Raw genomic sequence first — 26997 nt, 5'->3', positions numbered from 1 at the left:
CCCTCCCCTGATTTCCTCTCTTCTCCCCTCCCCTTTTCTCCCCTCCTTTCCTCTCCCTCCCCTTTTATCTCGCCTCCCCTCTCCTCTCCCTCCCCTCCCCCTCCTCTCCTCTCCTCTCCTCTGATCTTTTCTCCCCTCCTCTCCTCTCTCATTTCCCCTCCCCTCCTTTCCCCTCCTTTCCTCTCCCCTTCCCCCCTCTTCTCCTCTCCTCTGCTCTTTTCTCGCCTCCTCTGCTCCTCTCTCCTTTCCCATCCCCTCCTTTCCTCTCATCTCTCCTTTCACCTCACTTCCTTTCCTCTCCTCTCTCCTTTCCTTTCCTCTCCTCTCCTTTCCCCAAGCATCAGAAATCAGAAATAAACTCACCCAGCGGGGTCCCCGCAATTAAAATCATGGAAGGTGGGCGTAATGGGTAATTTCATGTCTTTCTGGCGGCATGTGTGTGTGTATGTTTGTCTGTGTGTGTGTGTAACGTGTGTGTTCTTGTGTGTGTGGGCACACACGTGTGTGTGTGTGTGTGTGTTAGTGAAATGAGGGGTTCCGTCTGAAGTGGAGGAGCAGCAGGACGTTGGTGGAAGGAACAGAACAATCAGAGAAGTCTTCTGCAGGTACTTCAGGAGAGCTCACGCCGAGCGTCATCAAGGCCTGCACTGTACACATGTCCATCTCTACTGCTGGGGCAGCAGGGGTACCGGTACTGCACTGTACTGTACATATCTCCACTGCTGGGGCAGCAGGGGTACCGGTACTGCACTGTACACATGTCCATCTCTACTGCTGGGGCAGCAGGGGTACCAGTACTGCACTGTACTGTACACATCTCCACTGCTGGGGCAGCAGGGGTACCGGTACTGCACTGTACTGTACACATCTCTACTGCTGGGGCAGCAGGGGTACCGGTACTGCACTGTACTGTACACATCTCCACTGCTGGGGCAGCAGGGGTACCGGTACTGCACTGTACACATCTCTACTGCTGGGGCAGCAGGGGTACCGGTACTGCACTGTACTGTACACATCTCCACTGCTGGGGCAGCAGGGGTACCGGTACTGCACTGTACTGTACACATCTCTACTGCTGGGGCAGCAGGGGTACCGGTACTGCACTGTACTGTACACATCTCCACTGCTGGGGCAGCAGGGGTACCGGTACTGCACTGTACTGTACACATCTCCACTGCTGGGGCAGCAGGGGTACCGGTACTGCACTGTACTGTACACATCTCTACTGCTGGGGCAGCAGGGGTACCGGTACTGCACTGTACACATGTCCATATCTACTGCTGGGGCAGCAGGGGTACCGGTACTGCACTGTACTGTACACATCTCCACTGCTGGGGCAGCAGGGGTACCGGTACTGCACTGTACTGTACACATCTCCACTGCTGGGGCAGCAGGGGTACCGGTACTGCACTGTAATGTACACATCTCCACTGCTGGGGCAGCAGGGGTACCGGTACTGCACTGTACACATCTCCACTGCTGGGGCAGCAGGGGCACCGGTACTGCACTGTACTGTACACAGCTCTACTGCTGGGGCAGCAGGGGTACCAGTACTGCACTGTACTGTACACATCTCTACTGCTGAGGCAGCAGGGGTACCGGTACTGCACTGTACTGTACACATCTCTACTGCTGGGGCAGCAGGGGTACCGGTACTGCACTGTACTGTACACATCTCCACTGCTGGGGCAGCAGGGGTACCGGTACTGCACTGTACTGTACACAGCCATACTGCTGGGGCAGCATGGGTACCGGTACTGCACTGCACTGTACACATCTCTACTGCTGGGGCAGCAGGGGTACCGGTACTGCACTGTACACATCTCCACTGCTGGGGCAGCAGGGGTACCGGTACTGCACTGTACTGTACACAGCTCTACTGCTGGGGCAGCAGGGGTACCGGTACTGCACTGTACACATCTCTACTGCTGGGGCAGCAGGGGTACCGGTACTGCACTGTACTGTACACAGCTCTACTGCTGGGGCAGCAGGGGTACCGGTACTGCACTGCACTGTACACATCTCTACTGCTGGGGCAGCAGGGGTACCGGTACTGCACTGTACACATCTCCACTGCTGGGGCAGCAGGGGTACCGGTACTGTACTGTACACATCTCTACTGCTGCGGCAGCAGGGGTACCGGTACTGCACTGTACTGTACACATCTCTACTGCTGGGGCAGCAGTGGTACCGGTACTGCAGTGTACTGTACACATCTCCACTGCTGGGGCAGCAGGGGTACCGGTACTGCACTGTACTGTACACATCTCCACTGCTGGGGCAGCAGGGGTACCGGTACTGCACTGTACTGTACACATCTCTACTGCTGGGGCAGCAGGGGTACCGGTACTGCACTGTACTGTACACATCTCTACTGCTGGGGCAGCAGGGGTACCGGTACTGCACTGCACTGTACACATCTCCACTGCTGGGGCAGCAGGGGTACCGGTACTGCACTGTACTGTACACATCTCTACTGCTGCGGCAGCAGGGGTACCGGTACTGCACTGTACTGTACACATCTCTACTGCTGGGGCAGCAGTGGTACCGGTACTGCACTGTACTGTACACATCTCCACTGCTGGGGCAGCAGGGGTACCGGTACTGCAGTGTACTGTACACATCTCCACTGCTGGGGCAGCAGGGGTACCGGTACTGCACTGTACTGTACACATCTCCACTGCTGGGGCAGCAGGGGTACCGGTACTGCACTGTACTGTACACATCTCTACTGCTGGGGCAGCAGGGGTACCGGTACTGCACTGTACTGTACACATCTCTACTGCTGAGGCAGCAGGGGTACCGGTACTGCACTGCACTGCACTGTACAAATCTCCACTGCTGGGGCAGCAGGGGTACCGGTACTGCACTGTACTGTACACAGCTCTACTGCTGGGGCAGCAGGGGTACCGGTACTGCACTGCACTGTACACATCTCTACTGCTGGGGCAGCAGGGGTACCGGTACTGCACTGTACTGTACACAGCTCTACTGCTGGGGCAGCAGGGGTACCGGTACTGCACTGCACTGTACACATCTCTACTGCTGGGGCAGCAGGGGTACCGGTACTGCACTGTACACATCTCCACTGCTGGGGCAGCAGGGGTACCGGTACTGCACTGTACTGTACACATCTCTACTGCTGCGGCAGCAGGGGTACCGGTACTGCACTGTACACATCTCTACTGCTGGGGCAGCAGGGGTACCGGTACTGCACTGTACTGTACACATCTCCACTGCTGGGGCAGCAGGGGTACCGGTACTGCACTGTACTGTACACAGCTCTACTGCTGGGGCAGCAGGGGTACCGGTACTGCACTGTACTGTACACATCTCTACTGCTGAGGCAGCAGGGGTACCGGTACTGCACTGCACTGCACTGTACAAATCTCCACTGCTGGGGCAGCAGGGGTACCGGTACTGCACTGTACTGTACACATCTCTACTGCTGAGGCAGCAGGGGTATCGGTACTGCACTGTACACATCTCTACTGCTGGGGCAGCAGGGGTACCGGTACTGCACTGTACACATCTCCACTGCTGGGGCAGCAGGGGTACCGGTACTGCACTGTACTGTACACATCTCCACTGCTGGGGCAGCAGGGGTACCGGTACTGCACTGTACTGTACACATCTCTACTGCTGGGGCAGCAGGGGTACCGGTACTGCACTGTACTGTACACATCTCTACTGCTGAGGCAGCAGGGGTACCGGTACTGCACTGCACTGCACTGTACAAATCTCCACTGCTGGGGCAGCAAGGGTACCGGTACTGCACTGTACTGTACACATCTCTACTGCTGAGGCAGCAGGGGTACCGGTACTGCACTGTACTGTACACATCTCTACTGCTGAGGCAGCAGGGGTACCGGTACTGCACTGTACTGTACACATCTCTACTGCTGGGGCAGCAGGGGTACCGGTACTCAGACACAGACACGCATACAGGGTGCTCTCTCTCACACGGACAATAACACACACAGACAGACAAGAAAATATTTGCACACACTGTAAATGTAGACTAACACACACAGACACACGCAATCATACACCCCCCCCCCCAAAACATCAAATCAACAGGACTCACTCTTAACACGAGACACACACTACATCTATTTTTACCAGGAACAGGACTCACAAATTAAATTAGGAAAAGGGGTGAAAGAAGGTACACTTTCGAGAGAGGTTAGTCCAAACTGTGTGAGTGTGTGTGTGGTGTGTGTGTGTGTGTGTGTGTGCGTGTGCATATTTAAAGGAGAGGTTATTATATAGTCCAACCTCTACCTTTATGCCACCCGTCACTGGAGTCACCCCAGAGTCCTGGCCTCTTAAACGCTCGCTTTCATTTTAACAAGGAGAAGGAGAGGTGAACTATAATAGGCAGGGAAAGGAGAATAACTTGACCTCTGACCCCTATCTCCCTTTTATAGACCGCAAGGGTGACCTTGAGGGAGGAGGATGAGATGGGAGATTGATTGTGGCCATTTTGCTTAATTAGCATACCAGAAAGTGGGGGAAAGGAGAGGGAATGTGGTGGGGGATATGACTGCGTGTGTGTGTGTCATCATTATGTCATAGCTCAAGGTAAGAAAGCAAAACGTCAATGCACTCGTTCAGTGAAACCCTCTCCATCCCCTCTTCCCCTCCCTCCTTCTCCCAAGCTTCAATTCAACCCACCATTACAACAGAGTTGAATGTCAAATTTCCTCCATCCATATGGGGCTATAAATAGACACTGGGCTAGATGATGCAGGATAGGCCGGTCTGGATGATGATGGTGATGAAAGTCCATAAATGCAGCTGACCAATAAGAACACAGAAGCAGCTGTGGTTCATATGGGGAAGGATGTGGGATTTTGAAGACGAGAAACATATAAGAGACCTGCTTCAAATTCGCTCAGTTTTAGCCTAAGATTTTAGTCACTTTATTAACTCTGCAGGGCTATGCACTTCTAATGTCCATTGCTCATGTTTCTTGGCCCAAGTAAGTCTCTTCTTATTATTGGTGTCCTTTCTTTGCAGCAATTTCACCATGAAGGCCTGATTCAAGCAGTCTCCTCTGGACAGTTGATGTTGAGATGTGTCTGTTACTTGAACTCCGTGAAGCATTTATTTGGGTTGCAATCTGAGGCTGGTAACTCTAATGAACTTATTCTCTGCAGCAGAGGTAACTCTGGGTCTTCCTTTCCTGTGGCGGTCCTCTTGAGAGCCAGGTTCATCATAGCGCTTGATGGTTTTTGCGACTGCACTTGAAGAAACTTTCAAAGTTCTTCAAATTTTCCAGATTGACTGACCTTCATGTCTTAAAGTAATGATGAGCTGTTGTTTCTCTTTGCTTATTTGAGCTGTTCTTGCCATAATATGGACCCCTACCTGGTCACAACACAACTGATTGGCTTAAACGCATTAAGAAGGAAAGAAATTCGAAATGCATTCCAGGTGACTACTTCATGAAGCTGGTTGAGAGAATGCCAAGAGTGTGCAAAGCTGTCATCAAGGCAAAGGGTGGCTACTTTGAAGAATCTCAAATATAAAATATATTTTGATTTGTTTAACACTTTTTTGGTTACTACATGATTCTATGTGTTATTTCATAGTTTTGATGTCTTCACTATTATTCTACAATGTAGAAAATAGTAAAAAATAAAGAAAAATCCTTGAATGAGTAGGTGTGTCAAAACTTTTGACCGGCACTAATATATATATATAGTTTTGTCTATTTGAGGGATTTAACCCTTTTTGGTTCTATACAGCACCATTCCATCTAGCAGTGTGTAGCCTAGTGGTTAGAGCATTGGACTAGTAACCGAAAGATTGCAAGATCGAATCCCCAAGGTAAAAAATCTGTCGTTCTGCCCCTGAACAAGGCAGTTAACCAACTGTTCCTAGGCTGTCATTGAAAATAAGAATTTGTTCTTATTAACTGACTTGCCTAGTTAAATAAAGGTAAAATAAAAACATGTAACTCAAGCATTCTTACACACCATTCATCCATCGACGAGTGCCGGCTTGAACAGTCAAGCCCAAGGCGCTCGTTGATGATCAGATAAGAGGTCGCCATGGAAACTGGGGACATTCACTTTTCAGAAAAGCTACAGGGGTCCCAGAATGTGACCGAGAATAAGTGTGAAAAGTGCTGAAACACCCAGAAAGAACACTACCGTGTGTGTGTGTGTGTGTGATGTACTGTAGGCTCATGGGAGCCTATCTGACCCAAGTCTATTTTACCCCAGATTGGTAAGACAAGGAGAGATGGGAATAACGGGTGGAGGGAGGGAGAATACGGGGTGCTCTCTTTCTTCCTTCTTTCTCTCTTACCTGGAGCGGGGGCAAGAGAGGAAGGAATATTAGAGGTTTAATTTCTTTCTTTCATTTTGTTACCTGGCTCGGTGCAGTTTTTCTTTTCCTCGTCCTCTTCCAAGCTGCTATTACTGTCCAATGTGTCCACCTCCTGCAGTAGCTTCCTGCCTCCCCATCGCTCATCATCATACGTGGTGGGGCTGGATGTGTCATAACCTACGAGACACAGGTAGAGGAGGCTTGAAAAGAGGTAACCAGGGCATGTTCATTAGGGCACATTGATCAAAATTCTTTGCAACACAAAATGAAAACGAGCATTTGTTATTGGACCAGTTCAGTAATACCTCCCGGTTTCTCTCTGTTTTATTCTGTTTTGTCCCTACCTAACACAACAACCATGCTCTACTTTGAAATCAACAAAAGTTATTTTGTCAGTGTTGAAGTTATATTTGTCAAGTTATTATGCACTGAGAAATGAAACGAAGGGAAAGGACTGTGGGCAGAATACATTGTATTGAATCACACAAAATGCCACTTGAATCATGAGTGCACTCTGAATAAATAACACACCTAGAGGCAAAAACGGGGTACAGGATTCATTCATTTTCTTCTTTGGACAACCCTAAACCCACTCTAACCTTTTCAGCTGGCTGACCACACGTCTGACAGACACAAAAGAGAAATGCTTCGAATCAAAATCAGAAGCAGAGGTATTCAATTGTCCTATAGTCAGACCTAGAGTCATGGCTGAACTTTCCACCTGGCATCATCACCTTTGATTCTGTACTCACAAGGCAGGCAGCGGGCAAAGGGCATCGCGTGCCAACATTCAATGTGTATTTACCTCCTCTCACAGACACACACACATGCACACACACAGGCCATCCATACACACACATACATACACGCACACACACAGAAATAACAAGCATATCGCACCGGTGATTAATGTGTCACTGCCTGCAAGGCGTTGAGTGCTCCTCCATTAAGCTCAGAGAACATAACACACACACACGCACGCACGCACTTCATGAAGTGGATCATAAATAATCAACAGAATTAATATATATTCGGCACGTTGTTTAATAGTTTCGCAGACAGGCACACAATGGGAAGAGGAGAAATGCATTAGCTGGAGTGTCATTGTTGGTTTGAACACACACACACACACACACACACACAGTAGTGTGTGTCCCTGTTGCATTGCGTTGTTCCGTTACCAGGATACGTACACTGACATAGCAGTGATGCACAAATCATGAGTATGAAATATGCATATTCATATACAAGCACCAAGCCTTCTGTTCCTGTTCTGTAATGGATTCAATGGGATATAAGTGACAGCTCATGAAAAGCAAATGTCGACCTCGAATAGCAAGCTGGGTGTTTTAAAGTTAAAGTGCTTTGTAGAGTAGTAGAGGAAGAGAGTAGGAGTGGACAGCTTTTGTCTCTCTGTAACCTGGAGAAGTGTTTTTAGTATACCCCTGGGTACTCTGCCCTGATTTCATTTTAGCTGCAGTATAAAACACCTGAGCTTTACAGCGGTTGTACAGGCAATGCTTCTCTGACACCTACTCATTTAAGGGATTTTCTTTATTGTTACTATTTTCTCCATTGAAGAATAATAGTGAAGACATCAAAACCACGAAATAACACATATGGAATCATGTAGTAACCAAAAAAGTGTTAAACATATTTTTTATATTTGAGATTCTTCAAAGTAGCCACCTTTTGCCCTGATGACAGCTTTGCACACTCTTGGCATTCTCAACCAGCTTCATGAGGAATGCTTTCCAACAGTTTTGAAGGAGTTCCCACATATGCACTTGTTGGCTGCTTTTCCTTCACTCTGCTCATCCAAAGCCATCTCAATGGGGTTGAGGTCTGGTAATTGTGGAGGCCAGGTCATTTGATGCAGTACTCCATCACTCTCACTGGTCAAATAGCCCTTACACAGCCTAGGGGTGTTTTGGTCATTGTACTGTTGAAAAACAAATGATTGTTCCACAAAGCGGAAACCAGATGGGATATCACTGCAGAATGCTGTGGTAGCCATGCTGGTTAAGTGTGCCTTGAATTCTAAATATATCACAGACAGTGTCACCAGCAAAGCACCCCCACACCATCATACCACCTCCTCCATGCTTCACGGTGGGAACCACACATGCGGAGATCATCCGTTCACCTACTCCGCATCTTACAAACACATGGCGGTTGGAACCAAAAATCTCAAATTTGGAGTCATCATACCAAAGGACAGATTTCCACCTGTCTAATGTCCATTGCTCATGTTTCTTGGCCCAAGCAGTCTTCTTATTATTGATGTCCTTAAGTAGTGGTTTCTTTGCAGCAATTCAACCATGAAGGCCTGATTCATGCAGTCTTCTCTGAACAGTTGATGTTGAGATGTGTTTGTTACTTGAACTCTGTGAAGCATTTCTTTGGGCTGCAATTTCTGAGGCTGGTAACTCTAATGAACTTATCCTCTGCAGCAGAGGTAACTCTTTCCTGCGGCAGAGGTCTTCCTTTCCTGTTGCGGTCCTCATGAGAGACAGTTTCATCATAGTGCTTGATGGCTTTTGAGACTGCACTTGAAGAAACGTTCAAAGTTTTGACTGACCTTCATGTCTTAAAGTAATGATGGACTGTAATTTATCTTTGCTTATTTGAGCTGTTCTTGCCATAATATGGACTTGGTATTTAACCAAATAGGGCTATCTTCTGTATACCACCCCTAAATTGTCACAACACAACTGATTGGCTCAAACGCATTAATTAAGAAGGAAAGAAATTCCACAAATTAACTTTTAACAAGGCACACCTATTCATTGAAATGCAATCCAGGTGACTACCTCATGAAGCTGGTATGAGAGAATGCCAAGAGTATTCAAAACACTTTTTTGGTTACTATATGATTCCATATGTCTTATTTAATAGTTATTATGTCTTCACTATTAAAAGAAAACCCTAGAATGAGTAGGTGTGTCCAAACCTTTGACTGGTACTGTAAATATATACAGTTAAAGTAAGAAGTTTACATACACCTTAGCCAAATACATTTAGACTCAGTTTTTGGGAGCAATTTCCAAATGCCTGAAGGTACCACATTCATCTGTACAAACAATAGTACGGAAGTATAAACACCATGGGACCACACAGCCGTCATACCGCTCAGGAAGGAGACGCGTTCTGTCTCCTAAAGATGAATGTACTTTGGTGCGAAAAGTGCAGTGCAAATCAATCCCAGAACAACAGCAAAGGACCTTGTGAAGATGCTGGAGGAAACAGGTACAAAAGTATCTATATCCACAGTAAAATTAGTCCTATATCGACATAACCTGAAAGGCCGCTCGGCAAGGAAGAAGCCACTGCTCCAAAACCGCCATAAAAAAGCCAGACTATGGTTTGCAACTGCACATGGGGACAAAGATCATACTTTTTGGAGAAATGTCCTCTGGTCTGATGAAACAAAAATAGAACTGTTTGGCCATAATGACCATCTTTATGTTTAGAGGAAAAAGGGGGAGGCTTGCAAGCTGAAGAACACCATCCCAACTGTGAAGCACGGGGGTGGCAGCATCATGATGTAGGGGTGCTTTGCTGCAGGGGTGGATGGACATTCAATGCTAGTTAAGGATACTATAGTTGTCACATTGGATTTATTAACTACAAAAAAGTGAAGACGTGTTTTTATTCTAGTGCTGCTCTGCACACACAAGCTTGTTAGCTACCTAGCTAACGTTTGAAGTGGTCCAACGTTAAACCAACTCGGAAGTTCAATGACATTAAAAGTTTCTTTGCAGAAGCCACTCCTCCATAGGTATAATTCTGTGTGCCTAATTCAGATAATGCATGTAATAACAAGATGCCCACCGCTTCAAGCCAAACTTCCTCCTCAGAATATTGCGCTCTACACTGTGACTGGCAGCAGAGTGTGTGTGTGTTTGTCTTTCATTATGATTAAACCATGCTGTTACGGCAAAATACAATTGGCTAAATTTCCTATACAGATTAAATCGCTTACCCACTCCATAGAAAACTGCTCTATGCGCATTGATTGGTGAAGTCATTTATTGTCGAGCTAAATGTAAAAATATATATATATTTCAGAGGTTTAAAAAGGAACGCCATAAACTGTTACTTTTTTGGGGTCGAACTGGTTCAGAACTTTATTTTGCTGGTTGGAATAGTGGAATGGAACGAAAGAAGAATGGTTCTGTTCAGAACGAAACCATTGGAAAATAAACTTGGTTCCAACCCGTGCTGTACATTGCAGGAAAAAACTGTTTCAGCTGTTTGAAAAATGAAAAAATCTCCAACTTCAGGACAAGGGCCCTAGCCCCCCTCTTGACCACACACACACCAGCCATCCTCACATACTTTGTGCCCCCCCAGATTTTTAAGGGTGCATGACACCCCTGAGCACACTCCAGTCCAGTTCAGAACTGTGCAAAACGAGTACTCAAAAGTAGCCTACAGTTAAAACCCAATTTGCATGATGTGCAAAATCAATGTAACATTGTATTGTTACAAAACATGGTAACAAAACAATGGACTCTATGGGCTACATAACAGCCATTATGGAACTCCCACTTCAGCATTCCATCCCCCAACAGGGGGTAAGTTGATAGGCCTACCCTCACCTGCATTTTCTGTTAGGTAGGAGAACCCCTTGACGACGAGAAGCATCCCTCCCAACAAGCATATTTGGATCAAAACCAACTCTTTTCGCTTTTTCCGTCTCGCTTTGATCTTTTTCTGGTTCAGCATCACTTGCGGCGGGCGATTCCGGGGTCGGACGCCGGCTGGAGGCATCCTTTCCGCGGCTTCTTCCTCGTCCATGTAGCCGCCGGAGTTAAATGAGCAGCAAAGCTCTCGGAGGGAATTTTACACGAACGGATACAAAGTGGGTGAACGGTGTGTGTGTGGAGGGGGGGGGGGCTTGTAAAAGTTTCAAGTCGGTATCGTTGGATAGTCGCGAGTGTTGAGGTGTGGACTGCAGGGTTTGTTTTCCTTTTGAAGTGCCAGGGCTTCTTGCTTCTATTTCATATTACACTTTCATTTCATGCAATAGTAGGACAGGCGGCAGGAGCGCTCCCTTGATGCGACTGTGGCGTCTCGTGAGCGCAACGCCGGATTGCTCACTGATGTGTATGGTGATGTTATTGTAGGATGCTGTGTCCGACAAGAGAGAGCGAGAGAGAGAAAGATAGATCAAATGTGCAAGCTGTTTGACGTAGAAATTGCCTAGAGACAGTGAGAGAGTATAGCATAATTTTTTTTCGAGGCTCGGTACACTGCCTATCACTACCCTCTTCGAAATTTTTTTGTTGCATGATGTTGGAATTAATACATGATAGCTGAATTACATAAAGATATCTTCAAAAGTTTTTTGTGCCCAGGCCACCTTAAAGAATATTTGAGTAGGCTATGCTATTATGCATACGTTACATAATAGATCAATGAATGCATTGCTCATGAATTTCACATTAATGTCTGTCATCACATAAGATGGACTGTGATTACTTTACAGTGGGAAATATAACTAGCTTAACGTTATTTACTATCATTAGACATGCATGCTTTGAATTAAACAGGCCTAACCCAGTGAAAGGCTTCACATAATGTAAATGATATGAAATGAGGCAACTTTTCCTCCAAAGAAATTGTATTAAGCTATTCACATACAATTATGAAGAAAAAAATAATAGGTTTCTAGGATATTTATAATTTCAGGATAATATTTTAATTCTGACAAACAGTCACTCTTGATTGTTTGCGTTTTCTTAGAAATAGCACTGGAAAGTTTCCAGCAAGAGTGGAAAAAGTGGTTAGGGCTCTTAGCAACTAGGTTTCATTGTGCCTCCTTTAACCCTTTGAGTCAAGGACTGGGGGGAGGGAGAGAGAGAATCAGAGAATTGAAAGAGAAAAAAAGTAAAAAGAAGTGGCAAAAGCTGGTGTAATTGAAAAAAAAGTTGCATAATAATGCATCAAACAAGATGGTGCTTTATGTCTCAAAAGGTTTGTCCTCTCACACTAGTATCATATAAGCTACCTGACTACAGGAGGAAGTATGCCATTGTACTGTCATGAGAAAATACATGAGAAACAAAAGCCACACATCACACACAACCAAACTGTCCGTTGCGACCCAGATGTGGTTTTGTGCATAAAACCACACCTGAAATGGACGATTGCCAATAACCTGTAGAGAGGAATCCTACACTCAACCCAGGCATGGAGTTATTTAGTATACTATATAAGATGAATTCCCAAAGTCTCAGAGGTGCACAAAAGAAAAGAAAGAGGAAGAGGGAGGGAAGTGGGGTGGGGGGGCAACAAATTAAATCCAGTTAAATTGTTTTTCCATAGCCAGTGGGGTTTGGCAAGAGACTGGCTCACACATGAGAGGCAAGATAAAGCCTCCGAAAGAAAGACAATCCCAAACACTGTAGCAGTCTCAGATGTAGCAGAATGCCTGGAATTTAACCCACTTTCCCATGTCCAACTGAACTGACACCGCACCCAGACACAGCTCCAAAGGCCTGGAAGTTGATACACACACGGAAGTGCACACTTGTAGTACAGTACTGAGATCCACAATGAAACACTATCAAAGACGGAACAACTCACACACAAACTGTAGAATACCCCCCCCCCCAATGAGTCATTGCCAGTAGGGACCCCAATATACATGTGGAACCACACAGTCTCAACTATGCAACACTAAAATCAAAATGGCTTTCATCACTTCTGCTGTACTGTCTTGGTTGGTATCTACATCCATAATCCAGCAGGCACTTTCCCTGTTGTGCTGAAACATAGGTCGGGGCTGTCTACTGTCTGGAGCGTAGAGCCCCCTAAATACCACAGTAGATCCAGACATATTTGGGTCATGTCTTGTCTTCTCCTCATATGATATCTCCAGAGCCTGACGTTGTTTCTCCATTTCCTCCTGTTCTCAACCAGAAATAAACACGGAGAGAAATCTCATCCCAGCACAACGTCACGCTGCGAGGACACAGCAGCTCCTGTAGGCCAGGAATAGATGCTCTGTCAACTAAATACTGGAGTTTTGAAGGTATTTGTGTTCAATGGGAAGGTAGGTGTGTTCCTCCCTCAGACCATCCAAGGATAGCGCATGTACGCACTCACACACAGACAACAAACACAGTATTCGTCCACACACCATGTTTTCTTTTATAAAATGACAACATTTACATTGAAATCCACTAAACAGCAGTATAGCATATCATGTTCACAACATTCATAAATATCAAATATGTTGTCCTTATTATGACAAGAACTACAAAAGTAAGGTGAGAGAATGTCCTACATCTCCATCTTGTGATGCCACTAGCCCTCTCTGTCATTGGTGTCTTTGGATTTTGGGTGGAAGGTCCCATGTCTTTGAGTAGAGGATACAGTGGCAGAGAGGGTACAAGGCAGAGACTGCCAATGTTGTAGAGAAAGATGGAGAGGAAGAGGCCCACACGTTCTTCCAGGAGGACAGTCCAGAGTCACGTCTCACAGTCTCTGCAGATGAAGTCCATTTTGGCAGACTGGGCTCCTCCCATCATCAATATGGTAAATCTATAAGAAGCAACGCACATCGTTATCAGTATATTCATATATAGAACATCAATTAGCAGGTGCCATTATCCAGAGCAACTTGTCTAGGCTGTTAGTAGTATTAAGGCATAGTACCATTAGACATAGTAGCATTGGACACAGCAGCATTGGACACAGTAGTACATTTAAACATTTAACATTTAAGTCATTTAGCAGACGCTCTTATCCAGAGCGACTTACAAATTGGAGATAATGTAAATGATATGAAATGAGGCATTAGCATTAGTAGGAGTGGTGGCCGTGTAAAGAGCAGTAGTTGTGGTATTGAGAGCAGTGGGAGTCTTGCAGTAACAGAACCACAAGAACATTTCATTTAAATAGAACATTGCAGGAAGGAAGTGAGGGAAGATAGGACGAAGACTTGTCACAAAATGACTCTAATCATTCTGAGACACACACACAGTGGTGCACACTGCTCATGTTTAAGTCATAGTAAGCAAACCTCAGGGAGACAAAGTTCCCCTTTAAAAAAAATGAAGCGACAAAACTGAGGAAGCGAGAGAGGAGGAAGAGATGAGGAGGAGAGTGAGCATTTCTCTACCTTCAAGTTCAAGTCTGAGCTCGCTTATCACACAGAGAACTGCTGCCTTTGCTTTCCCCCCCGAAAGTGAAAAATGAAAACAACTCTCAATCGCTCTCTTCCCTTCCCTCCCTCTCCCCCTCCTCCCCCTATCCCTCCCTCGGCTTTCGCTCTCTGTCAGACAAAGTGGCCTTATGCAACCATCTCGGGGAGGCCTTACTGATGTCTTGCAGCATATTTACCCAACCTGCCCCCCTCTCTCCCGTCTCCTTCTCTCTTTTTTGTCTCGTAAAGTGAGGGGAGTACAGTGTCCTCCCCACCAGGGAGTCTGGGATACCACCGGAGGCTGAGTACGAAGAGCCATGAGGAACATGGAGTGTGTGTGTAGTATCTCTAAATGACATATATTGTATGTACCGTGGATGTGTGTGTGTATAATGCGTGTGCGTATGCATGATGTGTGTAAGTGTGAGGGTATGGGCATGGTTATGAAAGAGAGGATACGTCACCCAGTGATGACATCGTGTGGTGGTGTGTTCGCTCCGATGCCACACCAACTCCACCACGGGTCACTGCGTTTTGACCCCAACACGGTAAGGCATAGTCGCGAACACACCACACCACAGGCTCGCTCGCACGAGCAAGCAGGGGCGGGCTGGCGGACTAACGCAGTGACTCCACTTCTCTGTTTTTAGTAAACAAACGCTAGGGATGAATAAGAGCAAAGCCCTCTAATCCAGAGATCTGAACACTTCTATAAGAAACAGCCTCTTGGATTTCACTACAATGTCAACAATAACATGGAGCGACCAAGGACCATGTGCAGTACAACATAAACCAATGTGGATTGAAGTGGTTCTATTTCATCCATGTATGTGTGCAAGAAATACAAAGAGGAAATCCAGAAGCTGGAATAAAGGACCAGTGACGTAAAGCGTTTTGTAGCAGATGCATACAGCACTAGATACCACTACTTTGACCTGACATCAACCCTCCAAAACAGAGGACAACTTTATTGGTTATTTATTAGTACATTTTTAGTGTAATTAATACAGCACTACCAGTACAGCAGGTTGGGTAACTCCAGGCTCACCGTGCTGCCCTAGGTCTCCCTCTCTGACGACACGTCTCCGTCTGCTCCACTGCTGGCGTTAGGGTCCTGTGCTCTGGGGCGCGGGGCGGCCCTCTCCCTGCCTGACTCCAAGGGTCCTTTAGAGCGCGGCTTCTCTTTCCTCTGCTGCTGTTTCTCCTGTTTAGCGAGCTGAGGGGAAAAAAAGGCCGGGGGTAAAGGGTTAAAAAGAGAAGGACAAAACTTGGATTGATCTAATGCGTTAGTAGGGACCTGAGTTGTTCGTGGTCACGTGACCTGTTTTTACTGGTCAAGTCACGTGTCCAAGAAAAACACAGGGACCTAGCTACGTATAACTGTACCAAATACTTGGCTACATAAAAACAAGAGAAGAGAAGATGAAAAGGGCAGAACAAGAAAGAGAAATAAACATCAGAGCTTTGTTTCACTGTGCTGCTATTCCCGGAAGCCATGACCATTTCGATGTAGCATTAACTGTCACACTCAGAAAGAGCCGAGTCATCTTCCCATTCACTCACCAGCTACGGTTTAGCTGCGAGGCTTATCTATTGAACTCCTCTCTGAGGAATCTACTGTTGCAGCTATCTCTGTTCTGCTCAATGAAGATTAAACAACAATCCTACACTAAAAGGTACACAACTATCCCTGAAAAGGTTTGTAAACATACATGCTAAAACTTTCATGGGCACCACAGGAAATATTTATGACTTAAATGTCATGCTAAAGCCACAACATCCCACAAACTCTTAATTATTTAAAGAGAATAAGACAAAAAAAAACACCATGTATCTAGTTATCCCTGTACAAATTCCATCGGGGTTAGCTAGCTAGCAAGCAATGATACCATCTTACCCAGGGTGTTGTGTTGCTTTGAAGACCCCCAATAAAAATGATCACATGACATTTCAGTGATTAAGACCACTGTTTCGTGTTCAAAATTACTTTCACAGAACAATAGAAACAGGATAACTTGACTTAATGGTATTGTTTGCCAGGCTCTGTTGTCCCTCTCCTAGGATCCGATAAAGCTTCTGATTCATGGAAAGGAAGTGTCTGTATGTGTTTAAGCTGCTCCCCCAGTTGACTGGTGATCCTCTCAGTCTTGGCATACACCCCTCTAACTGCACAACAACATCCCAAACATCCAAAACAGACAGGATTAAAATTCGGAGGACTGCCGCTTACATCCATTGGACCAAACAGTCAGCCAAGTTTACACACACAAAGACCACGCATGCACACACAGAAGTGACTGGAATCACATTCAGGAAGTCTTCAACAATTCACAAATAACTAAAACACCACAATTTCAAATTACTAACTGTACCCCCAAACATGACTCGATACCGGTACCCCCTGTATATAGCCTCGATATTGTTATTTTATTGTGTTACTTTCTATTATTTTTTACTTTAGTTTATTTCGTACATATTTTCTTAACTCTTCTTGAACTGCACTGTTGGTTAAGGGCTTGTAAGTAAGCACTTCGCGATAAGGTCTACACTTGTATTCGGCGCATGTGACAAATAAAGTTTGATTTGATTTGAATAAAATACAATGTGAAGCGGACGGTTTAGGAGAAGCAGGGAGGGATGTCCCTACTCCCTCATGGCTGCTGCTATTTGGAGTGGACCTGACTGCTTTCTGCTAAGTTTGGATCATAGCGCGATGTCTTAAAGTAGATGTGGTGGTGTAACACATTCATCAAGGCTTTTGGTCCTTCAAATCCCTCTGTGTTACACAACAGGACTGGGAGATACTGTGGAATCAGCAGTGTTACCCAACGGTTATCCATTTGTCATGTTTAAAGATGAATACATTGCCTAAAATACACTTAAAATGACGTGAAATGACTTTTAACATAGTTTACCATTCAAAAACAGATGCCCAGTAATACATTAAGGGCCGGTTTCTTGGATCAGGATTAAGCCTAGCCCTGAAAGCATGTTCAAAGGAGAATTTAGAATGAGCATGCTTTATAGTCCAGGACAGAGCTTAATCTAGGGCCAGGAAACTGGCCCTAAGAGAGGACATCCATTATTAATATAACATTGTGGGTGAACTTATCACTACTTAGGCTACACATCAGAACTCATAAATCATTATTCCACATTCAAATATATTTCTTAGCCAGCATGGCATGAGTCGGCCCTGCAGAGGCCGTCATCATGGTAACAGAGTGCACAGTGACTCAGGAGTCAACCGATCCCTGTGGGGAGAGCGGGGGCACCCATGCGGTGGCGACCCCCACGTCGCCCTGGCCTGCCAATCATATGTTATGTCGCCCCCACACACACACACACTTCTGACACATGACAACTCAAACCTTTCAGAGTGTGTTTTGGTCAATCAGTGGTCTTTCAGCTAGGCCAGAGGGGTGCTGGGACAGAGCAGGACAGATTCATGGGATAATCAGTACACATCTACAGTATCAGGATTGGTTTTTGTATCAGGGACCAGCAAATCTATGGTTCACCTCCTTGAAGCCAGGGACTAAAATTACAACAGAAAACTGACCAACTAAATGTCTGACAGCTATCCCAGGGACCAGTAAGCCACATCTCAGGGAGCGGTGCCGGTCCACGGACTAGAGGTTGACTAACACTGCACTAAGAAAAGCAATAGTGCAGCTTTGCATGTTGATCATGGTCCGTTCTCCATCTGTTACTACAAGGAGAAGTTAGGCCTGCAGCACCACCTGCTGGAGGATAGCAGGATAGACAGTGAGTGTTGAGAGAAAGTCTGAACCACTTAGAACAAATATAGTCTAGCAATACATAGCCTAATAAAGGGAGACTCCGCAATATGACACCATCATACAACTCCCTGCTTGCAGAAATCAACAGCATCAACTGTACCTGTTTGGGGTCCATGGGAGCAGAAGGAGACACCAGTTCGATGGTGACTGGTCCGTCATTCTGAATGTGAACCTGCATGTAGGCCCCAAACTGCCCGTCTAAAAACACAAGACAAAAGGAAAATGTAAAGGTTGACCTTAATACATCTAAATGAGTCTAAAACAGTTAGAAGAACTAGGATCCTCCTTTGTTTCCCCGCCTTCCTCTATAGGCCAATATAAATGACACCACTCAACGTTTCCATCCAGTAACAGCCACTGCAGTTTGCTTATTGTGCATATTAATCTATATCAATGATTTATAAGCAGGTGGCATCTCAGTACAACAGGGACATGGGGGTAGAGGGTGTTAAGATACAATAAGACAGGAAGTTTATACTTAAAATGTTCCCCTTTGGTCCAGGTATGCGTCGATTTATTACATCATCTGCCCATGAAACCGGTGGCTGGGTGGTGTGTTCTAAAAAGCGCTGAATCATCTCGTTTCTTCCACTCAGGGGATTGGGCCTTGGCAGTGAGAAGACTAATTAGAGAGCTTGCGTCCCACTACAAGCAGGGACACAGAGTTCCTCCACTACACCTTCTCCCCAGTGGCTTGAACCAATTCCCCACCAAACACCATCACCAACTACGACCCGATAAAAGAAAACCACCCCAATGTGGAACCGCCATAACCCTTGCCCTGTGACCCATATAATTCAATATAACACTGTTTATTTCTATGCTGTGACCAACGACCGTATAGACCCAATTCACCACTAAACATGGCCTGACAAACCCACCCCCTATGTAGATGTGTGAAACCACCATAACCTTTGCACTGTGAACTATGACCTTAAAGACCGATGTATGTAACCTCTGTTTCAACAGGAAAGCAGGCGTTCCAACTGATTCCGAGCCTTTCAGGTCAGGAGTCAAGTCTTGAGTGGCCTTAAGGATAAAAGCTACTGCATGTGACCCTGTAGTCTAGGCTGTTTCACTTAGGAATGCATTGGCTTATCAACCCTAACCCTGGTCAAGCCTTAAGCTAGTGTCTCAATCCCCCAAGCTGTGAACAGCAACCCTTCTATTCACTATAGTTCTCCAGGTGTTTGTGATATTGACCTTAGGCTATCAATTAGACTGAACAAAAATAAAATGTAAAGTGTTGGTCCCATGTTTCATGAGCTGAAATAAAAATATCCCTGAGATTTTCCATGCGCACAAAAATCTTATTTCTCTCAAATGTTCTTCACAAATTTCTTTGCATTCCTGTTAGTGAGCATTTCTCCTTCGCCAATATAATCTATCCACCTGACAGGTGTGGCATATCAAGAAGCTGATTAAACGGCATGATCATTACACAGGTGCACCTTGTGCTGCGGACAATAAAAGGCCTCTTTAAAATTGTCACACAACACAATGCCACAGATGTCTCAAGTTTTAAGGGAGCGTGCAATTGGCATGCACACTGCAGAAATGTCCACCAGAGCTGTTGCCAGATAATTGAATGTTCATTTCTCTAAATCCATAGATTAGGGCCTAATGAATTTATTTTAATTGACTGATTTCCTTATATGAACTGTAACTCAGTAAAATCTTTGAAATTGTTGCATGTTGCGTTTAGATTTTTTTTCAGTTTAGCTTCACCTCTTTGCTTGAACAAATTACCTTTCGCAATCCATCATAACCCTGATTGAGCAAAACATTGACCCAATGCTATTAAATACTAAAACCACACACTTAGCAGAATGCCAATCCTTTTACCATCTATTAAATAACCAAGATAATAGTGACTATTTGGTATCAAAATTATCTCTTCATTTAGGCTTTTCCTATCTAGAGTGTCTTATGAGAGTTAATTTCTCTCCGCCCACAAACTGCCTACACAGCAAAGTGTCCTTGACACTTTTGGGTCACTGGATGTGAAATTCTGTACAATAGCAGTCTATTTTAAAAACTCTATATACGACTCATCTTGCAGTGTCTCGCTCACCCAGCCCAACTCAGCCCTGTAGATAGATATAGTGATATTGCAATATATACTGAGTATAACAAACATTAGGAACACCCTCTCCCCTTTCCCACAGAACAGCCTTTGTCAGGGTATGGATTCTATAAGGTGTTGAAAGCATTCCACAGGGATGCTGGCCAATGTTGACTCCAATGCTTCCCACAGTTGTGTCAAGTTGGTTGGATGTCCTTTGGGTGGTGGACCATTCTTGATACGCACAGGAAACAGGTGAGCGTGAAAAACACATCAGCGTTGCAGTTCTTGACACAAACCAGTGCGCCTGGCACCTACTACCATACCCCGTTCAAAGACACTTGAATCTTTGTCTTGCCCGTTCACCCTCTGAATGGCACACATACACAATCCATGTCTCAATTGTCTCAAGGGTTTAAAATCCTTCTCTAACTTGTCTCCTTCCCTTCATCTACACTGATTGAAGTGGATTTAAGAAGTGACATCAATAAGGGATCATAGCTTTCACCTGGATTCAGCTGGTCAGTATGTCATGGAAAGAGATGTTTTGTACACTCTGTGTATAGGCCTAGTGCTTGTGTAGCCTACTGTATTCTTGTACTCTTTTCACACTATCACGCTGACCTGACCTATAGTGCTGGCTCTGATATTATCTGTTCACATGGTCCTTTCCAGCATGGTTCCAGCAACTAAAGTGGAAGTGGAACCAGGTTAGCACAGCACGCATCTCCGCTTGGTTCAACTCAATAGTGAGGAAAGGAAATGGGATACCTAGCAATGTCCCCTCAAATTCTCCGGGGCACTGAGCAAATTTAAGGTCTGCTGAGCGCAAACTTGAAGGTTGTGAGAATTCTGTGCAACTTCCGGCGCGCGTTTACTGTGAACACGGAGGTTGTACCTGCTTTAAGTTACAGTTGTAAGAGTGGTCAAGTAGTCTACTGTGGCTATTTGATCATAATGTAGGCCTACCCGAGTGACCTACCATCAAAAACAATGGAGAAAATGCATCCAATAACATTTGAACATGGAAATAGCTGTTCTATCATTCAGCCTACAGTAGCAGCCAATGTGTGGTGTTCAATGTAGGCCTACATTCCATGAGACTTTTGAAAAAAAAAAACACATGCAGGGCTTGACATTAACCTGTTCATACACCTGTCATTCAGACAAGGAAGTGACTGAAAATGTTAGTTTTTTTTATGCAAGAAACCACTTTTCAAAATAAAATACATTATTTTTCCCATACCATTTATTACAGAGAATCAGTCAAATTAAGATATGCTCTGCGTATTGGCACCTTAACTTATTCAAGCTATTTACCTGACACGTTTTCAAAGATGTCTAGAAATGTACACGTTTTGTGCTCTTGTAGGAAGCAAACACTCCCCCATTGTTGACTAGAAATTAGCTATAACTGGGCTAATAACTCACTAACTAGAAAAGAATATGAACTAAAGTGCATCTATTCACGACCGCTCATACTGTAGCCTAAATACGGTCCAGCTCAAAGTGAAAGACACAGATCCATATATGGCAATGGTTATTTGCATATAGGCCTACTGCAGCTCTGATTAGTTATGGCGCACTGGTCTGTGTAGAGTATCTGCCTGTCAATACTATAGTCTTGTCTGTCAATACTATAGAAACCTACTCCAATGCGCTCTGCCTACAAGAAAATATCTTGCACAGTTAGTTTTGCATACCAAGTCTTGAATAGTTTGTTTTATGTCGGTATGTTACATTGAAATTGGATAATTAACATTGCGTTGATTCGATCACAATTCCCACAGTAGAGCGAAATGTTGATAGTGTTAACCTAAGGGGAAAACTCAAGAAAGGTGAGTGAAGTTCAAACTCATGCTTCTCTGGCTGGACGGATATTTTGTCTGCGCGGCAGTCTGATGGGAGCTGTACGCAGCTTAGAGGGAAAACTGATACCTAGTCAGTTGTACAACTCAATGCATTCAACTGAAATGTGTCTTCCGCATTTAACCCAACCCCTCTGAATCAGAGAGGTGAGGGGGGCTGTCTTAAATCGACATCATCAGCACCCGAGGAGCAGTTGTAGTTAACTGCCTTGCTCAAGGGCAGAACGGACATTTTTTTTTATACCTTGCCAGCTCTGGGATTCGAACAAGGAACCTGTCGGTTACTGTATCAACGCTCTAACCGCTAGGCTACCCACCTTTGATCATCTCAGGCTTGTTTATTAGCTCGTAATATAGTTATAGCAGCTGATATAGGCCTAGCGCGTATTTAGCAGACTGTACGCCTGCTGTGTCAGTCAGTGATGTTCACCCATAGTAACATCGTTTTCTATTTAGTCCTGTGTGTTCACCCACCTTTGATCATCTCAGGCTTGTAGGTGCTCCTCAGGTGTTCCAGGATGTTATTATAGAAGGGCTGGGACAGCTCTGCAGGCATGGCAGCATGGAAGTCTGGCTTGTTACCCTTTAATATGCACTGCAGAGTGAACTGACTGACACACAGGACTTCATATTCCTTGTCCATGACGCTTTTGCTCCACGCCCGGCCGTTCTCATCGTCAAACAGACGCAGGTTGAGGATCTTACGAACCCTGAGAAGCAGAGAAATGAACGTTGGGGCATAGAATTGATTGAAATATAGAATGAATTTATTAGAATCTTTGTGTGTTGGGGTCACAAAGGAGATGGCTATAGGAGTGAGCAAGTATTTTGTGCAGATGTTCCAACCTTTTTGGGCTAAATACAAAAGAATAGCTCTAAGTGAATGCTACGGTTGTCTTACAAATTCCTATTACAGATATGAACCTGACCTGGCCCTTATGCCCTGCCTATGTAGGAGAAGGGCTACAGTACCGTAGTGCAAAGACAATGTTTTGTGACTGAATGAAGCCACACTCACATGTAGTCAACATCCTTCTGTGTGTCCTCCATGGATATACCCAGCAACACACACAGTCCTCTGCCTATTGAGCTGATGGGCACCTCTCCCACTGTGACAACACAGGACAGAATTATCAAATCAATAAAATAATAGTCATTTTCATTATTCAGTGTCAGACACATCCTACTCAAAAAGTGTGGTTAATCTAGCACACACTGACAGTCTTGCAAGTAGTAGTAGGCTGCTACAGTACAGTATCTGGGAGATTCAATGATTGAGATAGCGTTGAGGATTATCACTAGTTACCACAGCTACAAAGTCAAAATTGTCTATATCATAAAAATTCCTGAAAACACAAATGTGTTTTGGGGTCTTAATTTCAGATTAGGCATAAGGTTAACGGTGTGGTTAAGGTTAGGTTTGAAATCACATTTGATGCAGAGAAATTGTGGAAATAAGTGGGGTTTGGGATGTTGTCGCTGTGGTAACTAGTAACAACCACTTTTAGTGTGAACCCACTTAGAGCGATTACCATAATGCCAGCATTTGGAATAGTCATTGGACATGTCAGTGCACACATCATTACATATTGGGGCAATTCAGCATGGCATACATCTACAGCTCTTTAGCCAGGTTCTCAAAAAGTGGGTTTGATATTTACAGGTGCTGACCTGTTGTACCCTGTGTGTGTGTGTGTGTGTGTGTGTGTGTGTGTGTGTGTGTGTGTGTGTGTGTTGTCATCTATGAAAGTTTGAACATCTTGAAGAATGATCTAGACTTAATGGCCATGTACTCTTATAATCTCCATCCGGCACAGACAGAAGAGGACTGGCCACCCCTCATAGCCTGGTTCCCCTCTAGGTTTCTTCCTAGGTTCCGGCCTTTCTAGGGTGTTTTTTTTCCTAGCCACCGTGCTTCTACATCTACATTGCTTGGTCTTTGATGTTTTAGGCTGGGCTTCTGTATAAGCACTTTGTGACATCTGCTGATGTAAAATGGGCAGTGGTGGAAAAAGTACCCGATTGTCATACTTGAGCAAATGTAAAGATACTTGAATAATTTTCTATTAAAGTAGAGTAAAAGTCTCCCAGTAAAATACTATTTGAGTAAAAGTCTAAAAGTATGTGGTTTTAAATATACTTAAGTATCAAAAGTAAAAGGAATTGCTCAAATATAGTTAAGTATCAAAAGTGAAAGTATCAATAATTTCAAATTCCTTATATTAAGCAAACCACACGGCACAATTTTCTTGTTTTATGTTATTTACGGATAGCCATGGGCACACTCCAACACTCAGACATAATTTACAAAAGAAACATTTGTGTTTACAGTAGTGAGTCAGAGGCAGTACAGTAGAGATGACCAGGGATGTTCTCTTGATAAGTGTTTGAATTGGGCCATTTTCCTGACAAAATGTAACGACTGCTTTTGGGTGTCAAATTGTACATAATCTTTCTTTAGGAATGTAGAAGTGAAAGTAAAACTTGTCAAAAATATAAATAGTATGGAGTAAATTGTATATAATATTTCTTTAGGAATATAGAAGTGAAAGTAAAACTTGTCAAAAATATAAATAGTAAAGTACAGATACCCCCCAAAACGACTTAAGTATTAGTTTAAAGTGTTTTTACTTAAGTAAGTTACTTTACACCACTGAAAAAGTGTTTAATAAATACATTTGATTGGATAGCCGTGCGGCTACCAAACTACTGTAGCTAACGTTAGCAATCCTCTGTGCTGCCTGCAACATGCCTACCGGTGAAGAACTGTCATTCTTTGACACTATGAGCGATATAGAAATAAAATAATAATAAGTAGATAGCGTTACTCACCTGACACGCTCGCTGTTGTCACTCTTTGAATGATTGCCTTCATTGTTTTGATTAGCTCGCTCGCCAGAATGAATCAGATTGAAGTGGTGCACGTCATACTTCCCATGAAACCTTGCTGCGTTGTCAGAGGCATCTAGCGGCAGCAGTTGGGAGTACAGTAGATCACGTTTGCTACCATATCAGACAGAATCAAAGGGCTAAAAATACCTTCTGTACTGATTGCTGGAGTTAAATTGGTGTTTTGAACATCTGTCCCAAAAACCTACGGTACTGTCATTATGAGCATTTTCAAAGGGAAGGGAGAACTGTCACAACCTCGCTCTCCACACCAAGGTGCATGAATTGTGGAGCAAAATGAAGAGCACATTCAGCAACTCCTGGAGGGCAGTGTAATACCCATTTCAGACAGAAAATCTGGTATATTACCTGTAACAAATAAAATATATAAAAGGCAATGTTGACCCCCTTTCAAACAGCGCCTTATTTACTGTTTTCTTGCAGACAGTATACTGTACCCCTTTCATACAATTGAAGTCGGAAGTTTACATACACTTAGGTTGGAGTCATTAAAACTCGTTTTTCAACCACTCCACACATTTCTTGATTACAAACTATAGTTTTGACAAGTCGGTTAGGACATCTACCTTGTGCATGACACAAGTAATTTTTCCATCAATTCTTTACAGACAGATTATTTCACTTATAATTCACTGTATCACACAATTCCAGTGGGTCAGAAGTTTACATACACTAAGTTGACTGTGCCTTTAAACAGCTTGGAAAATTCCAGAAAATTATGTAATTGCTTTAGAAGTTTCTGATAGGCTAATTGACATAATTTGAGTCAATTGGAGGTGTATCTGTGGATGTATTTCACTGCCTACCTTCAAACTCAGTGCCTCTTCGCTCAACATCATGGGAAAATCAAAAGAAATCAGCCAAGATCTCAGAAAATAAATGTAGACCTCCACAAGTCTGGTTCATCCTTGGGAGAAATTTCCAAACGCCTGAAGGTACCACGTTCATCTGTACAAACAATAGTATGCAAGTATAAACACCATGGTAACACGCAGCCGTCATACCGCTCAGGAAGGAGACGCGTTCTGTCTCCTAGAGATGAACGTACTTTGGTGCGAAAAGTGCAAATAAATTCCAGAACAACAGCAAAGGACCTTGTGAAGATGCTGGAGGAAACAGGTACAAAAGTATCTATATCCAGAGTAAAACGAGTCCTGTATCGACATAACCTGAAAGGCCGCTCAGCAAAGAGAAGCCACTGCTCCAAAACCGCCATAAAAAAGCCAGACCACGGTTTACAACTGCACATGGGGACAAAGATCGTAATTTTTGGATAAATGTCCTCTGGTCTGATGAAACAAAAATAGAACTTTGGCCATAATGACCATCGTTATGCTTGGAGGAAAAAGGGGGAGGCTTGTAAGCCGAAGAACACCATCCCAACCGTGAAGCACGGGGCTGGCAGCAACATGTTGTGCGGGTGCTTTGCTGCAGGAGGGGCTGGTGCACTTCACAAAATAGATGGCATCACGAGGAAGGGAAATTATGTCAATATATTGAAGCAACATCTCAAGACATCAGTCAGGAAGTTAAAGCTTGGTCGCAAATGGGTCTTCCAAATGGACAATGACCCCAAGCATACTTCTAAAGTTGTGGAAAAATGGCTTAAGGACAATAAAGTTAAGGTATTAGAGTGGCCATCACAAAGCCGACCTCAATCCTATAGAACATTTGTGGGCAGAACTGAAAGAGCGTGTGCGAGCAAGGAGGCCTACAAACCTGACTCAGTTACACCAGCTCTCTCAGGAGGAATGGGCCAAAATTCACCCAACTTATTGTGGGAAGCTTGTGGAAGGCCACCCAAAACATTTGACCCAAGTTAAACAATTTAAAGGCAATGCTACCAAATACTAA

The 26997-nt window shown here is 44.5% G+C and overlaps 2 protein-coding genes across 2 annotated transcripts in view; both read right to left on the bottom strand.

Moving 5' to 3' along the window:
* Nucleotides 1-11210, bottom strand: part of LOC106586478 (sodium/potassium/calcium exchanger 3) — a 66653-nt gene extending 55443 nt beyond the window's left edge. The window contains exons 1-2 of the mRNA XM_045707069.1: nt 10944-11210; nt 6382-6516 (exon numbers count right to left, since the gene is read on the bottom strand). Of these exons, the coding sequence (XP_045563025.1) occupies nt 6382-6516; nt 10944-11142 (334 nt within the window). The 5' untranslated portion in view covers nt 11143-11210. The remainder of the gene's footprint in view (nt 1-6381; nt 6517-10943) is intronic.
* Nucleotides 11211-13524: 2314 nt separating this feature from the next.
* Nucleotides 13525-25161, bottom strand: dtd1 (D-tyrosyl-tRNATyr deacylase 1). Its single transcript, NM_001140675.1, is given in 6 exon segments — nt 13525-13893; nt 15546-15713; nt 18401-18498; nt 22708-22943; nt 23252-23342; nt 25066-25161. Coding segments are annotated over 5 exon segments (627 nt in total). The 5' UTR covers nt 25109-25161; the 3' UTR covers nt 13525-13893; nt 15546-15554.
* Between the last annotated feature and the right edge of the window lie 1836 nt (nt 25162-26997).

Source organism: Salmo salar, chromosome ssa02, assembly GCF_905237065.1.
Source record: "Salmo salar chromosome ssa02, Ssal_v3.1, whole genome shotgun sequence".
Classification (NCBI taxonomy): Eukaryota; Metazoa; Chordata; class Actinopteri; order Salmoniformes; family Salmonidae; genus Salmo; species Salmo salar.
This window is presented reverse-complemented; position numbering and strand designations above follow the sequence as displayed.